The following is a 15257-nucleotide window of genomic DNA, read 5'->3' as shown; positions in this document are numbered from 1 at the left end:
CACATCAGGCACTATACAGAATTTTGTCCAATCAAATCTCTAGAATCAGCACATCCCTCCTCCAAATGCCACCTGTAACTAACAAGTATGTGGCCTTCAAGTGGAGACAGATATATCACAATTAGAGTTCTTCTGAGCACATGAATGTCTGAACAGTTTTATTTACAAGTGGGGAACTCGGAATTCTAGATGATACACGAGCTGCGATGTTGGAAAGAAGCATGTCGATCTGAAACATTGATCTTTCAAAATATACAGATAAGTGAGCTGAAACCAAGCCTTAAAAAAGTGTTGTTCGAAGTTAATCCCTCAGCTTTCAAGGGTTTTAACCATTTTAATACCATGTGTAAATATGTGATAAATTTATATTTTTAATAATTTTGAATTCATATGTAGTTATTTGGGTTTATTGTTCGGTATAATTCTTTTTCATGGCTACTTCCATGTTGTTCCCAGACAGTAATTTAAATATTTTTGTCATTTTGGCAGAGGGAGTGCAGCTACCACGGCAATATTCAGCAAGCGTGGACCACTGTAACTTGAGATTGATTTCTAGCATATTCTATTTTAAAACTATCTTACAAATAAGCTAATGATGTAAAACGTTCTTTAGGGCTTAAGTTTTGTTACATAATAAACAGACTTTTCCTTTATTGTCTTTATCGTGGAATCAAACTATTAAAACAGCATACCACATCAATGATATACTGCAAAACATCCACCATGCACGTCACCCTTCATTCATATTAATGGGTCAGTTTTCAGTATTTAACAAGACTGTTCACTGAGAGAGAGCACAGCTAAATTCACCCATGCATTCAGATTCACACTTAAAACATCAGCACACTGGCTTTATGATTTCTCGCTGATGGTTCTGTATATGACAGAAAAATCCCTGGTGCATCAGGCACATTGATAAAGGGTCGAGTCAATGAGAAGAGCCCCAGCAACCAGAGATGAAGATGACAATGTCATAACGGACGTTACAGACAGGATCCAAACAGATTACGCAAAGCACCTCTGCTGTTGCATCCTGATGAATCTTACAATATTCTCTCCTTTAGGAAGGATTCAGTCATTTGAGCAGTAAGGCATACACATACTTGTCTCTTCTGAGACATTTTGACACCAGTAGTAATATTATATTGCACTTTAAAGGACTCGACTCAGTGAATCTCACAAGTAATCAAAGATCACAGAGTTCTGCATGAAGAGAACAAAAAATTTGAAAAACACATGTTCACTGCATCATAAAGTTAGTGTTTTTCTCCCTTATTAAAAGAAAACAAGGACTGAGAACTCAGATGGCAAAAAATGTAAATCCAAAAAGAGGAAAGAGTCATAAAAAGGCTGGCACTGAGCAGTGGAGCACAGATTCCAGCGTCCAGAAGTCATTATAAAGCACCTCTATGTCAGAAAAGTTTCTCTTCTCATTTTTCTCTAAGCACACAAACTCCTGCATCACAGCGTTGTGTTGCCATTGAAGTCACCACTTCCCAGCTGTCAATCACAGGGTCGTAACATTCAATGCTGCTGAGTAGCGAGTTCCCATCATATCTGCAGAAAGAACAGACGCAATATCAAAGCAAATGTTTAAGTCATACATGTATTTTCTGGTAGTAACAACAGTACAAACACATTTGGTAAAGGTTCAATGTAATATATTGACATCATACCCAGCAATGGCATAGAGACGGCCCCTCAGGACTGTGGCTCCTACGTAGCAGCGTGGCGTGCTCATATTGGCCACAGTGGTCCAATAGTCTGTGCGGATGTTGTACACTTCTACGGAAGACAGGTGGGCTGTGCCATCAAACCCTCCGACAACATATATGTGATCGTTCAGCAAAGCCACACCAGCCCCTGAAACATAAATAAAAGCAATCACAGTATATAGCAGTAGTTTCAGTGGGGGTTTGCTGATTATTGTTATTGTAATTTGAGGGCAAAAAATGCGCAAGAAAAAAAACATTTGAACAGTAGTATATGCCACATGCACTATATAGAAATTATTCTATTCACAAATATGTTTAGGACCTGTTGTAGAATATAAAAAAATATATATAATGTGTAAAAAGGAGACTGCGAGTGTACCGGAGCGTTTGTTGGCCATGGGAGTGACGCTGGTCCAGTGTCCCGTGTGAGGGTCATACCGCTCTACAGAATTCAGGATGTTCAGACCATCATAACCCCCTGAAGCCACAACAACACAATGTTTACCAAGTCTGAAAATCTGCATTTCTTTCAATGTCTGTGCCAAGCCTTTTGAGTTCCAGCCATTCTCGATGCTAGTTAGGAGCAACCATATTCCTGATTTCTCAGCACAAGAAAACTACAAGAAATGTCCAGACGTCCAGTCATATTCATTTACCTTCAAAACTAATAAAACGCTACCTAAACAGTAAATGAGGCCGCTGGCTACAACAAGTCCTGCTCCCTCTCTGGCAGTCTGCATATCTCCCAGCATGCTCCACTGGTCAATATTGGGGTCATAACGCTCCATGCTGGTGTGACGTCGACTACCATCGAATCCACCCGCAACATAGATCATATCTGTGAAGGAAAAAAAACATCAGTCTTAACTGACTAGTTCTAAAAAAAAAAAAAAAAAAAAACTTTCAGATCGACATAATGCTGGTTTGCTCAACCGACTTGCAAAAGAAAAGCGCTTCAGGCGATGTAGCCTAAGAAAAGTGAATCATCCTGCTCTACATCCACAGAACCCACATAATTCAAACTCACTGAACTTGTTTGGTTGTCAGATTTTGTTTCAGTCTTATGTGAACTGTACTGCTTCATTCAATGCTCATGTAACTGTAAACCTTCATAAATGCAACCCACCTTGACCCAGAATCCAAAAGAAACCACTAGAACTCTACGAATGTGTAAGAACAAGCATCATTTCCCTATACAGAATAGGTACCTCCGAGGGTTGTAGCTCCTGCAAGGCCTCTGCGTACATTCATTGTGGCGACAGAGTACCAGACTCCATCTTCATCTGCAGTGTAGTCCAAGCACTCAACCGAACTCAACCGCGATCGCCCGTCATACCCACCGATGACATAAACGCGATCGTTCAGGGCAACAGTGGCAACGTAACGTCGCTTCCTTGCAATGTTCTGGAACATAAAAGATGTTTTGAGAGAAATCTCTTATCGGTCCTTCCTCCGCTAAACAGACATGATGTTTGCTTCAGTGGCTGTTTTGTCCACTGACACTGGGGAAATGTTTTATCAATGTAAAACATAACTCACAGGAAGAAAGCTCCACTCTCGGGTCTTGGGATCATACTTCTCAACAACATCTATGGGTGATTGCTGGCTGCCAAATCCTCCGATTACCAACAGAACCTCTTTGGCACCTAAAACCCATTCCACTGTCAGAAAGTAGTTGTACGAGGCTTCGCAAGAAAATCACAAACATGTTAAGGCATGCCAAACTGATTCAGCGAAAGAGTGAAATGACATAATGAATAATATATTTAGAGGATTAATTAAGACTGAAGGATTTCAGGCCTAAATACTGAAAACACACAGAGGCATCAGACCGAGTCTCGCTTGGGTTCGAGGACTCTGCATCTCGCTGCGTAACTCTGGCCGGAGGTGAAACTTCTTTGCTTCGTCCACCAAATCTCGACATGGCAGACTGCAGCGTATCAACGGCTGAAACAGATACAAACACTCAATACAAATGTACAGATATCATGCAGTAACGCACACAAAACAAAAAACACAGGTGGTGACATTGACCCCATGAACATTAAGATCTTTGTAACTGCAGCATCCTTTACATATATATAGGTAGCATGTATATGGCAGAAGCTAACCTCTATGTCAATGACATCAGTAATGTATCGTGGGGTTAGCAGCGGCATGCGCACATACTCCAGTAGATCAGACAGGTACGGCTCTCTTTCTTTTCTGTTGTGCTTCACCCAGTTCAGAACTGCCTCGAATACAGGCTCCTCTGAGTCAACCTACACATGTACAGTAACATTCAGATTTGTTAAGACACAAACTTTATTTGTTGCTTCTAATTTTCATGGTTTAGATCTGTGACTTCTACACGATGCTATAAATTTAAGTCCAAACGTTGTAATTACACCATCAAAATTTATGGAGCGTGGTGAGAGAAAAGAATTTAACAACACAAAGGTACGTGTTGGGAGTCCGTGTGTGCATTAGGGCTGCACGATATTGAAGAAAAATGCGATAACTCATTATATAATTCAATATTCGATATGCGATACGATAATGCTTAAAGTGTGTAAAATAAATTATCTTAAAAATAGATTTAAAATAATATAACTTCCGTGTTTCTTTTTGAGACAACAAAACATCGCTACAACTTCTGAAAATTAACAGCAGTGTCTTACTGTAGCATAAGAAGTGTTATTTTAACATCAGTGTAAACCACGGGGTTTAGGGTTTCAGGCTGGCCTACATTAGGTTTATTAAACAACAGAAACTGAATAATCAACTGTAAAAATAAAACTCTGCTTAGTTTTCACGCCCTTCAATTGGAGTCAGAAATATTGTAATTACAACTTTCAAGCACATAAATGACCAAGCAAAGTCATATTTACAAGATGAACTCAAAATTCTAGATGATCCACAAGATAACAATATAATATATCTCTAATATATAGATATAAGTGAGCGGAAATCAGCTCTTTAGTGAATGGTAAAGAATGATTTTGCAAGTTTAATTTTACAGGCTGGATTTTAATAATTTTAAAGGGGTGATGTATGGAACAGCTGATAGACAACAAGTGTAAAGCTAATCAGTCAACTTTCACGTTTTGCTTAATGTAACACATTTAGATACCATGTATAAACAAGTTATAGAAGTGATCATTCAGATGTAGTCATTTGTGTTTCCTGTTCACAATATAATTAATTTGTTTCGTTTAGACTACTTCCATGTTATGTTTCTGACTTGAATGTGTGGCACTGTCGCAATAAGTCAAAGGTACAAGTTTCCCAGGTGCGCTTGAAGGCAGGGACTCATTCAGAGTGAAAGAGAGCAGACAATCTCACCTGGATCTCATCACACTTGATGAGTTTTTCCACTTCACTCTGACTGAGCAGCATAAACTCTTCCTGTTGCACCACCTCAGCAAAATGCTTTTGTGAGAACAGTTCAGCAGCCTGCATCAAGTCAAGACAGTTGTGCGTTTCTGCAAAGTCTCTGATTCCCAGGCAGTTTGATGGATCCAACTGACTATTAAGAAAATCACAGCAGGCCCTTTTCACACCTGTAAAGAACACATACACTAACATCAGACTGGTTTATTTGTGGATTAAATACAGCAGAATAACATCTACTCAACAGGCAAATTTAATAAATACATCAAGCAGATATAAAGAGGCAAACTCAAGATTTTTTTCCCCGCACACATATTATGGCTTCAGTTTAATTTGTTGAAGACAAACCTGCTTTGATGATTCAAGAACATTCATTTCTTGTTATTGGCAATTGGTGTGCAGGGAAACGTTTTTTCGTCTCGAATGCAGATTGCCTGAGGGATCTGGCTAGTTATACTGCTCTTGATGGCGATTTCCAATTCCTTCTGCTCAAAGTAACACAGAAGTCTAATGCTGCCACCATCATTTTTGACAGCAGGGAGTGTCAGGAGCAGGTGTTACCTGAGTGTCAAGCTACATTTTGTTTGTGCCAAACATTAACGTTTCAATATCAGGACAAAGAGCTCAACCTTCAAAAGCTTTTAGGTTTTGTCACAGGCCGTTTTTTTGTCACAACCTTTCTCAGAAACGTTGCACAATTGTTTTCAATCATTGAAAATAAGAATAAATATTTCTTGAGCACTACTGTCAAGTTTAAAACCAGCTAAACGTAACTGCTGATTGGTGTGTATTCTCTTAAAAGTGCAGTAAGCGCTTTCTGGTGGACGCTGTTGATATTTGAAATCACGAAAACAAACACGCCCCTACCCAAAAGGATCACACCCCTATCTTGATGCCTCCGCCCACACATTCACATACACGCCATGCAACAGAGGCCTGCCTCCCGGGGGTATGTTGTCATCAATAAGTGAAAGCAATTTGTGTTACCATTATAATTCAGGTCGAATTACTAATTGTTATTTAGCTTCTCTACTCCTTCAATGGCAAAGTCATTCCTTCCATCCCAAAAAACAAACACGATAGTCTAAATAACTAATATATTACAAAGGTGACAAGATCAAGGGGTTATAGCGATCAGTAAAATGGGAACCAAAAGAAAAAACATATATTAGGAGTGTTATCTTACTTTTCGGACACACTTTACACGATGCTTGAAATGGACGGTGGAGGAGGTTTAGACGTACCAGGCTTATAATAATAATAATGCAAATGAACAAACAAGCAAAGATGACACACACGAGTATATTCTAGCAATAGACAGCATATCTTAGTTCTGTGAAACACAGCAAAACCAACGTTTACTCCCGTATCGAGAAGAAATAAAGCAACCTCGGCGTCCGCTTTCAAGCCTTCCCGCTCCTTAAGGTCTCTCCAGCGCTGGAAAGCTTCTCCGATGTTAATGCGGGTCCTACCTCTTGCCTGATTGTAACCCAAGTTATATTCCCCTGGCCCAGTGACTCCTTATCATCCTCTTTTGTATATTCTCTGCCATCTCTCTCTTTTGTGCTTTCCCTGCCATCTCACTCTGTCTATAGTCGTTCTGCTAATGTCTGTGCAGTGAGATGCAGTTAATGTCTGTCTCCTCCTCCATCATGAGAATATACGGCCCTTACTCCTGATTGGCTACAAGTGTGTTTTGGTATTCGGTCCGATCCACTTTCACCAGCGTTTTTCAAAAATTGCTTACTGCACCTTTAAGATACATCTGTTAATGTTTGGTAAAAATTGCCATATGTCCTTTGTTTTTCTTTTGAGGAGACAGCAAAGACAGACACAGATTGAATAAAAAAACTTCTTAGAGATCAATAAAATTCTTCTCTAATCTCTATTTTCAGCAGCAAAGCATTAATAGCAGGTCTCTGGTCCCTGATTTCAAGCAGGTTTGTACTTGTGTTTGTCTCCTTCATAATTAAGAGTCTCAGTGAATCCTTATCATGCTCAGATCTCCGCAAGCATGCGATGTTCATTACCTCATAACAGAAAAACAAATCAAATCATGCAGAATTATTTTTAGTTTTTTCACATATCACATGTAAAATCATATACGTACGTACCAGATTAAAAAGTGATTATAATGTGTTTTATTCAGATGGGCTGATCTTGTTTTTCATTTTAAGCACATGTACAAATAGATAAATGTTGTACATGTAATCAACTCTCAAATCTAAAATGGGTTTGTTAATGTTAGAATCCAATCACAAAGAAACAGCAATGTGAGCTGGGCTGGTTTGTGCGTTTGTACCTTTAAGCTGCAGGAGACAGGCAGCGGGCAGCAGCTCTTGAACGTTTTCTACAGTAACCAGCACCGTCTCTGTGTAAACAAAATCCAGCAGGATCTCCATGGTGGACGCTGTGAGGCCCTGAATGTCCACAAAGGACTTCCCTTTTTCAGCAAGCTATGGAGTAACAAGAAAATAGACTGATATAAAAATAAAAAAAACAGATTTTTCTTTTTACATCCACATTTAAATCAAAACACAATTTAAACTGTAGATTAAACATGATGCAAGCTTATGGATTTATTCATACTTGGGGTAAAAGCTGTCACACGTTTTTCTTCCCTTTTCTTGGCAAAAAACTGACCAATAAGAAATTACCCAGCTTTCCGGAACCAGCATTTCAGATTGTGAGTACAAAATAAAAGCTACAGCGGGAACAAATGACCGAAAAAAAAACTAGTGATAAGCACAGCAAATGTATAATATTTCTACCCTATCACCACAGCTGTAATATTATCATTATAGAGTGCTTCAAGGATGGCGCATTTTTGTAGGCAATAAACGGAAACGAGTTAGTATTTTTGCATTTCCCGTTCCATTGTCCTGAAATCAATGGGTTTTTTGAACACAAGCTCAAAATATTTTCACATTTTATTCTACTACTTTAAACTTGACTTTAACGTGTTTTAAAAAAGGTGGTTGCTAACAAGTGGTGGAATGGGACTACAGAGGCTATAGTCAGCCAAACAGGTAACCTCATCTACTCACTAGTCCACTTTTACAGCCTCAGTGTGTTTAAATTTGTGCCCTTACAAACTATTTTAACTCAAACTTTCAGGGATTTGTTTTTTCTTAATTAAGACTGAAATAGTTGTTGGAAGCCTAATGGTGGTGACGTTAAAGCTATGAGACTTTGGTGTAGTTCGTTTATAGCCTACGTTTAGCTTTTGACTTCTGATGATTGTATTTAGGTTTCAAAATTCATAAATGCAATGTTCATTAGTGAAGATGATGAACAAAATATGTAAGAATCATAAATTTTTTTTTGGAGCTTAAGTTCTGCAATAAATCAACAGCCAATGAAAAAACCTTAACAGGTTTTTGTTGAGGGACCCAGGGTGACGCTAACTTCCAGGCTGGCCTACAAAAAACATCATTACTGCAGCACTCTATTACAGACCTCTAGTACTATTATCTTTATATTATATATCCCTATATTATGCTACAAGATTATCATCAATCAGTTTGCATCCAGCTTGAATGTATGTGTTGTGTTCACTCTTGTAACACTGAACCAGCTTCAACATATCTGAGAATATTAAGAGACCGCCTGCCCCTCCTAATGTGAAGGAGCAGAATTGCACCAAAGTGATTTTTTTTGTGCCAATTTTATTGATATGGATTAGTAGAGAGGACAGGAAATTTTTAAGCATTTCTGCTAACTACAATGTGAGGACCCCAATGGAGTGTATTTTAATACAACAAACAGACAGCTCCAGTTAAGACCACAATGATTTCTGTAACGTGAGTGATGAGTGTGAATATAGAGGGTGTTTGTTACCTCACTGGTGAACATGGCACAGAAATAATCACTGCAAGCTGCCAACACAATGCGGTGAGCCGGGAAATCTGTGCCCTCCACCCTCAGAGTGATGTCACACAGCGTGTTACTCTTTCTTAGGGCGTTCATGGCATTCAAAATGGACTTGGCATGTGAATTGGTCATGATGTCCTTGGGCGCCATGACGACGGGGGGTGGGGTGGAGTGACAAAGCCTCAGGCACTGCAGGATGGTGATTTCTGCAGGACACACCAATCAGTGACCACTCTAAAACAACACAGCTGATCCCAAATACACACATAATCCAAACTTGTTTTACTTACTTTCTTCTGTGGCACATAAAGGAAGATATTTTGAAGAATATTGGTAAGCAAACAGTTTTGGTTCCAAATAACTTTCATTGTGTGGACTAAAGTCAATGGGAACCAAAACTGTTTGATTAACAACATTCTTCAAAACATCTTATTTCAAGATAAATAGAAGGGCGTTTGGAAAGACATAGGGGTTTGGAAAGATATGAGGGTGAGTAAATGATGACAGAATTATAATTATTGGTTTGGCCTATCACTTCAAGATCAGACCATTTGTATCAATTTTTGTATCTGTGCATGATGCTGCCTTCACGTGCTATCGGAAAATTCCTACTTCCCACTTCTGAAGTCGTGATTACGAGCTCGTCGCATTCAAATTTTGACTTGAGTGGGCGTTCATGTCAAATTTTTTAACAAGGAAACTAGTATTTACGATGATTCCGATAGCACGTCAAGCAAGGCAGCATTATCTTAAAAATAGGCAGATGTATTTTGACATTTGTTGAGAAAGTTAAATTTAAAAAGGATTAACCAAAAATATCTGTCTCAAGAAACAGCGTCTCGATGAAACGGCTCACTACGCATCCTTCAGGATACATTAATCTTTTCAGCAGCATCTTAGAAATAAAGGGACATTCTGAAACATAACGATACAACCATGTAAATATATAAACAATGAAATATTTTACAGTCTAGCTGTAGACTGAGGGGCATTACGCCTGTGTTACAACAGACGGAAAACAGGAATCTTTTCTTCGTATTTAATATTTTCGTCGTAAAACTTCAACTGAAAGTGTTGGTGTAAATCAGGTGAGAGTTTAAGTTTCACAGAGGTGATATGAGGCTACATGCTAAGGCTAACTAGTAACGGATGCTAACCCACACATAAACATCTTTATGTGAACTCACAGCGTACAGCTGATCCACAGCAGAACAGAAACGGAACAGGACTGGATGACAGCACACGGCGGTCTACTTTGACATCTGCTGGCACCCCTAACAGGGAGACCCTCGCAGGTGTGAATTGAATCAATTTTACTCCAGCAATGAGAAGAACAGCGCTCACGTGTGCGCGCATCCCCAGCAAAACACTGCGACGTCACCAGCGCGCATGCGCTTTCAGCTGCTCTACGCACTGTAATTGTGTTCGCGCGTTTCGTAAAAATCTAATGCCATCTCAAAGATCTCAAATCAATACACATTCTGACTTCATTTGATAACACATAATTTTATGATAAAACGTTATACATTGCAGTTTATACTACAAACTGAACAGATCTCTCTATATAATCATTTTAAATGAAAAGTAGTCAAAATATTTGACAAACAGAATATTTTGCTATATGATGGCAAATGGGGATTTGTAGTTCAAGTTGGGCTTAAATTACAGTGGTGCTAGTTTGGGGTAAGTATTTTCATTAAGAAAATAGGAAATAGATTACAAAAGAAGATCTAATTTATCCTTTTAATTTATCTGTTGTTATTGTTAACTAAAACTATTAAAATTGTTTTTGTAATTGAAATCAAGCTGAAATAAAATAAAACTATTAGAAAAAAAGCTTTTTGCATTGAAATGTTGCTTTGGCAATGAACTGAAATTAGCTGAAGTTGAAATTACTAAAACCGGGAAAAAAACAAATTTAAGTTATATATATATATATATCAAAATGCCAAAAGCACATAACAATATTACTAAAAACTAAATAATATTATTTAAACTAAAACTAAAGTATACAAATAAAAGCTATTCAAAATATTAACAAACAGTATACAATATGTTATCATTCAACCACAAACCTACTTTAAGAAGTCATGTGTATAACACAAAATCCTATTTTATATGCCAAAAGAACAGCATACTTTAAAAAAAAAAAGATTAATATAATAATCAAAGCAAGTAATTATTGGTGTTTCATCTTTATTCTGCTCTTTTTAAATATCTTGACTTCTATGATTTCCAAAACCAATACAAGTATTTTGGACTGAAACCCTGATTCACTCAAACATAAGATAAAATTGCATGTGCCCTAATGTGAATCCCACTGCTGACACTTGTTAATAAATGATCTTGCAAACATGTTTGAGGAAACCGAGAACTAAGCATGTTCATGTGTGTGTGATGCAGTAGATATCCCGCTGGGTACAACACACACACATACTCTTTCCTAAAATTCCCTAAAAAGTACAGAACCACGAATCAGTAAATCAAACCTTAGATGAAAAACCACACAGTAGATCAGAAAACTGTCAAAAAAAAGTATTGGAGGAGGTAGTGTCTCTGAAGACCCCTGTTATGCTTTATGACTCATTCCAGTGATTTACAATAAATTCTGTGCTGTACTGAAATAGTAAAGAACAATATAAACACAAGACTACCTCATTTATCAATAATTATAAGGATCTTAACAAATAAAAATCTTATTTAAATATACTATATGTTAAAATCCCTCAGAGATAATACAAATCTTTAAATCATTATTATGTCGGGTCCAGGTTCATTGTGACGTGAGCAGGCACCGGCAGAAGTTCAAGCGATTTGTTGGTTTATTTACAGCAGAGTGTCATCTGTACAGCCTCCTTCCAGACCATAGCGGAATTCCTGCAGGTTTGAGATTCCATAAAAATGGACAAACGCCGCTACGACAACCAGCACATGGAATATCTGATGAGACTGAAACTGACAAAGTAAAACAGATCCAGACCATGAGTATACTTGGATGAAAATTACACTATTAGACCACTTTACAATACTACATGCAACAAAAATTCCCTTTAGTTTTACCCAGATGTCACATCTTCCAGGAAAGTAGCGTTCTGGTATCCGTGCTGCATACAGTCCTGCTCCACTGACATACATGGCACCCATCAGATAGAACCAGCCCATCTGACCCACTGTCGTTGCCTTCACAAAACCCTCTGTGATGGTAAAGTGCATTGTGGGAATGAGACCACTCAGACCGAGGCCCAGGAAAACACCTGAAGATGGGGAAATGTTTTATCAATCAAACATCTCAAATCAATCATGAAGGTGGACTATTTTTGAGGAGCAGGTGAGTGTGTTACCTGCACGTGTGCACCGGTGGCGAGGGGTGGCGAATCGGTCAACCTGGGCAACTATGATGGCAGCGACGCCCAGCACACATACAACAGATAGATAGATTAGCCGCGGCTGAGGAGAGCAGTAGAACGAGTAGTACAGCCATGGAACGAATGAGCCCATAATCAACAAAGCGATACCGGAGTAATCCAACCTAGGGGCATAAAAAATTACACTGCAGTTACTAAAGGTGATGCATACACATAATATGCCTACACACATAGAACATAAAAACCGGTGTCACTTACTTGGAGAAAGTTCTGGAGACCTTTTCCGAGTGGCAGTAGACGGTGTGAAAAAGCCATGAGAAGCACAAACAAAGCACTGCACCCAGGAAGAACATCCCCAAGACCACCTTCTCCTGCACGGGCGCCATGAATGACACATTCGGCCGCAGCATTGTCAGTGTGCCCAAGCACAGGAACAGAATTAAGCCTGTAGGGAGACATTGCGATAGCTTAATTAGCCTCCAAAATGACTCACCAGCAACATAATTACAGGTTTGACTGACATTAAATGTCAATGTGGTGTGTTTTTTTTGTCATTCTCAGGGCAATGATTCACACATATCAGATTATCACATTACAAATATCATAAAATGTATCTTCTAAGTTCCATAAGTTGTGGAACGTCCTTCTTAAAAGACCACTGGGGTTATAAGACATACGCAACTGTTCAAAAGTTTGTGGTCCGTAAAAAATTTTTTGTAAAGAAATTAATACTTTTTTTCCAGCAAGGACACATTAAATTGATCAGTAATGACAGTTAAGACTTTTATAATGTTACAAAACTTTCTATTCATCAAAATGCCCTGAAATTAATTAAATGTCAAATTAATACAAATATTGCATGAGCAGCATATCAGCATAGTAAAGTTATTTCTGAAGGATCATGTGACACTGAGGACTGGAGTAATGATGCTAAAAATTAAATTTTGCCATTAAAGGAATCAAATACATTTTAAATAAAATATATTAAAATCAGTTATTTTATAATATTGTTTTTTTTTTTACTGTAATTTCATAGAATAAATTCATCCTTGGTGAGCATTAAGAGACTTCTTTCAAAAACATTAAAAAAATCTTATTGACCCCAAACATTTGAGCATTAGAATGTAAAAAATTACTCAGCAGGAGAATTTGATAACAGGAAACGTTTCTCAAAGACTATTTGGTGGTGGTCGCTTGACATTTACCAGCCACAGTGATGTGTATGTCTGTGAGTTTGATTAAAATCTCTTTTCAAGAGATGATTGTTATGTTTTCCGTTTTTTGCATTATTACGTCACAATGTCAAATATCATAAGCACAGACCCAGCAGGTGTGTCCAGATGTTTCCCGTTTCTGTGTGAATCCTAAAGATGCTCCCAAAACAGGCACGGAAGGATGGCATGGGTGGGCGGTGTCCATGCAGCAGGTAATCATTGTCCTTCAGCCAATCGGGGAGGAGATGGTATGGAATAACTCGCCAACGTCCTTCCCATACCTACTAATGGTAAGAGTTTGCTTTAATACAAATATCTCATACAAGAAATGGGCCACATTTGCGCTACAATCACAAAAGTAATGCTTTTGGGACATTTAAAGATAAACATCACCTTGTGTACAAACTCCTCCATTTTCTCCATGGCATGGTGTGCCTGCATGGGCAGTGTAACCACCCGCAAACCTTCTTCTTCCTCTTCTTCCTCTTCATCCTCATCAGGAAACGCAGATGCACCCTGAAAAACAATCATGCTTTTAGTTAAATGTTGGTGTTCTTGCCTCATTCTATCTATTAAATGTACACTACTGTTCAAAAGTATGGGGTCAGTAAGATTTGTTTTTGAAAGTCTCTTATGATCAGTGAGATATTATAAAATATAAATACAAATTGTATTAAAATAACATGTAATTTATTCCTGTGATGGCAAAGCTGAATTTTGAGATTCTTTGATAAAAAGAAAGCGCAAAACCACAGTATTTATTTGAAATAGAAATCTTAACATTAAAATGTCACTTTTGATTGATTTAATGTGTCTTTGCTATTTTACAGTATAATATAGTACAGTACTTACAGTGTACTTGCCCAGGAAAGCATTGGTTAATGGGTCAATGATGTGACACTCATTTTTTTGTGTGCATATGGTTTCATCATATTTAATAGGGTAAAAATTTCAAAATAAAATGGCAAATTACTTGCATACATTCTGTTTTGAGGACCAAGTCTAAAATTTCTAGTTTTAATTTATTTTGAGAGATTATTTGGGGGATGATTGCAAAAATGTCAATGTGGTGTAACCTTAAAACCCCCCCAAAAAAAAATAATATTGTACCAAATAAATGAACTTCTTTAAAAAAAGGTGAAATTCTCAATAAAACACTAAATCAGCTAGTTTAGCATAATCTTACATTAGAACTATTTAACAGTAAATAAAAGTAAATGGAACACCATTGTTCTGAATATTATAAATAATTTGGGGAATCATGCGAGTCAAGTCAAATTCCTGAAGTATCAAGGTGGTGTAACAAACATTCAATGAGCCATTTTGTTGATATTGCGTAAGAAGACCATGTGACAGGAAATAATATCACAGAGATGGACCCCCATTGAGACTAACTGCTGCATGCAAATGTTAGTATGATTTTAAAATGTGAGATAATTTGACATTTTTAGGGTATGGTCAGGTATTCTTAAGTATATGTCAAATGGTACCGTATGACCCCTGGAATACATAGATAATTCATCATTATTATAAAAAGGAGTATTAACTTTTAAAATTACATTTTAAATATTACCACCAATGCCACATGCTAACAATGGTGTCCATGATAATGCCTGTCAAAATTGATTTTAAACTGAATGTCAAATTGTGTAACCGGTTACACCTATTGTCTCCTATTACATATTAAATATAACTAGTTTATGATGCTAATTAAAAAT

General features: G+C 37.7%; 2 protein-coding genes across 3 annotated transcripts in view; both read right to left on the bottom strand.

Annotated features, from left to right (window-relative positions):
• Window positions 1–621: 621 nt before the first annotated feature.
• klhl12 (kelch-like family member 12) lies at window positions 622–10339 on the bottom strand. 2 transcript variants are annotated; one of them, XM_077223335.1, is made up of 12 exons: window positions 10148–10339; window positions 8928–9166; window positions 7390–7543; window positions 5040–5257; window positions 3827–3976; window positions 3548–3662; window positions 3255–3400; window positions 2924–3119; window positions 2395–2553; window positions 2095–2193; window positions 1677–1863; window positions 622–1557 (listed from the first exon to the last, which is right to left on the bottom strand). In XM_077223335.1, exons 2-12 carry the CDS (start codon window positions 9108–9110, stop codon window positions 1431–1433), a joined length of 1734 nt encoding a protein of 577 aa, XP_077079450.1. In that variant the 5' UTR covers window positions 9111–9166; window positions 10148–10339; the 3' UTR covers window positions 622–1430. The 2 variants fall into 2 exon arrangements, with proteins under 2 accessions (XP_077079450.1, XP_077079449.1); XM_077223334.1 differs by having other exon boundaries at window positions 3255–3361.
• An 800-nt stretch (window positions 10340–11139) lies between these two features.
• adipor1b (adiponectin receptor 1b) overlaps window positions 11140–15257 on the bottom strand; it is a 6520-nt gene continuing 2402 nt past the window's right edge. Inside the window, exons 3-8 of the mRNA XM_077223339.1 lie at window positions 13933–14055; window positions 13649–13820; window positions 12584–12770; window positions 12302–12489; window positions 12021–12214; window positions 11140–11915 (exon numbers count right to left, since the gene is read on the bottom strand). Of these exons, the coding sequence (XP_077079454.1) occupies window positions 11787–11915; window positions 12021–12214; window positions 12302–12489; window positions 12584–12770; window positions 13649–13820; window positions 13933–14055 (993 nt within the window). The 3' untranslated portion in view covers window positions 11140–11786. The remainder of the gene's footprint in view (window positions 11916–12020; window positions 12215–12301; window positions 12490–12583; window positions 12771–13648; window positions 13821–13932; window positions 14056–15257) is intronic.

The sequence above is a fragment of the Siphateles boraxobius genome, unplaced genomic scaffold, assembly GCF_051911475.1.
Source record: "Siphateles boraxobius isolate OS27281-9 unplaced genomic scaffold, OSU_SipBor_1 9, whole genome shotgun sequence".
NCBI lineage: Eukaryota > Metazoa > Chordata > Actinopteri > Cypriniformes > Leuciscidae > Siphateles > Siphateles boraxobius.
Note: the sequence above shows the minus strand (reverse complement) of the source record. Positions and strands in the feature narration are given on the sequence as shown.

What these genes read in the sequence shown, in the direction of transcription:
- klhl12 (XM_077223335.1), bottom strand. Translation starts at nt 9,110, where the DNA reads ATGGCGCCCAAGGACATCATGACCAATTCACATGCCAAGTCCATTTTG. An exon ending in AGGAGCTACAACCCTCGGAG is followed by an intron (nt 2,554 to 2,923) that starts GTACCTATTCTG and finishes TTTCCTTCACAG; the next exon opens with ATATGATCTATGTTGCGGGT. An exon ending in CGGCCTCATTTACTGTTTAG is followed by an intron (nt 2,194 to 2,394) that starts GTAGCGTTTTAT and finishes TTGTGGCTTCAG; the next exon opens with GGGGTTATGATGGTCTGAAC.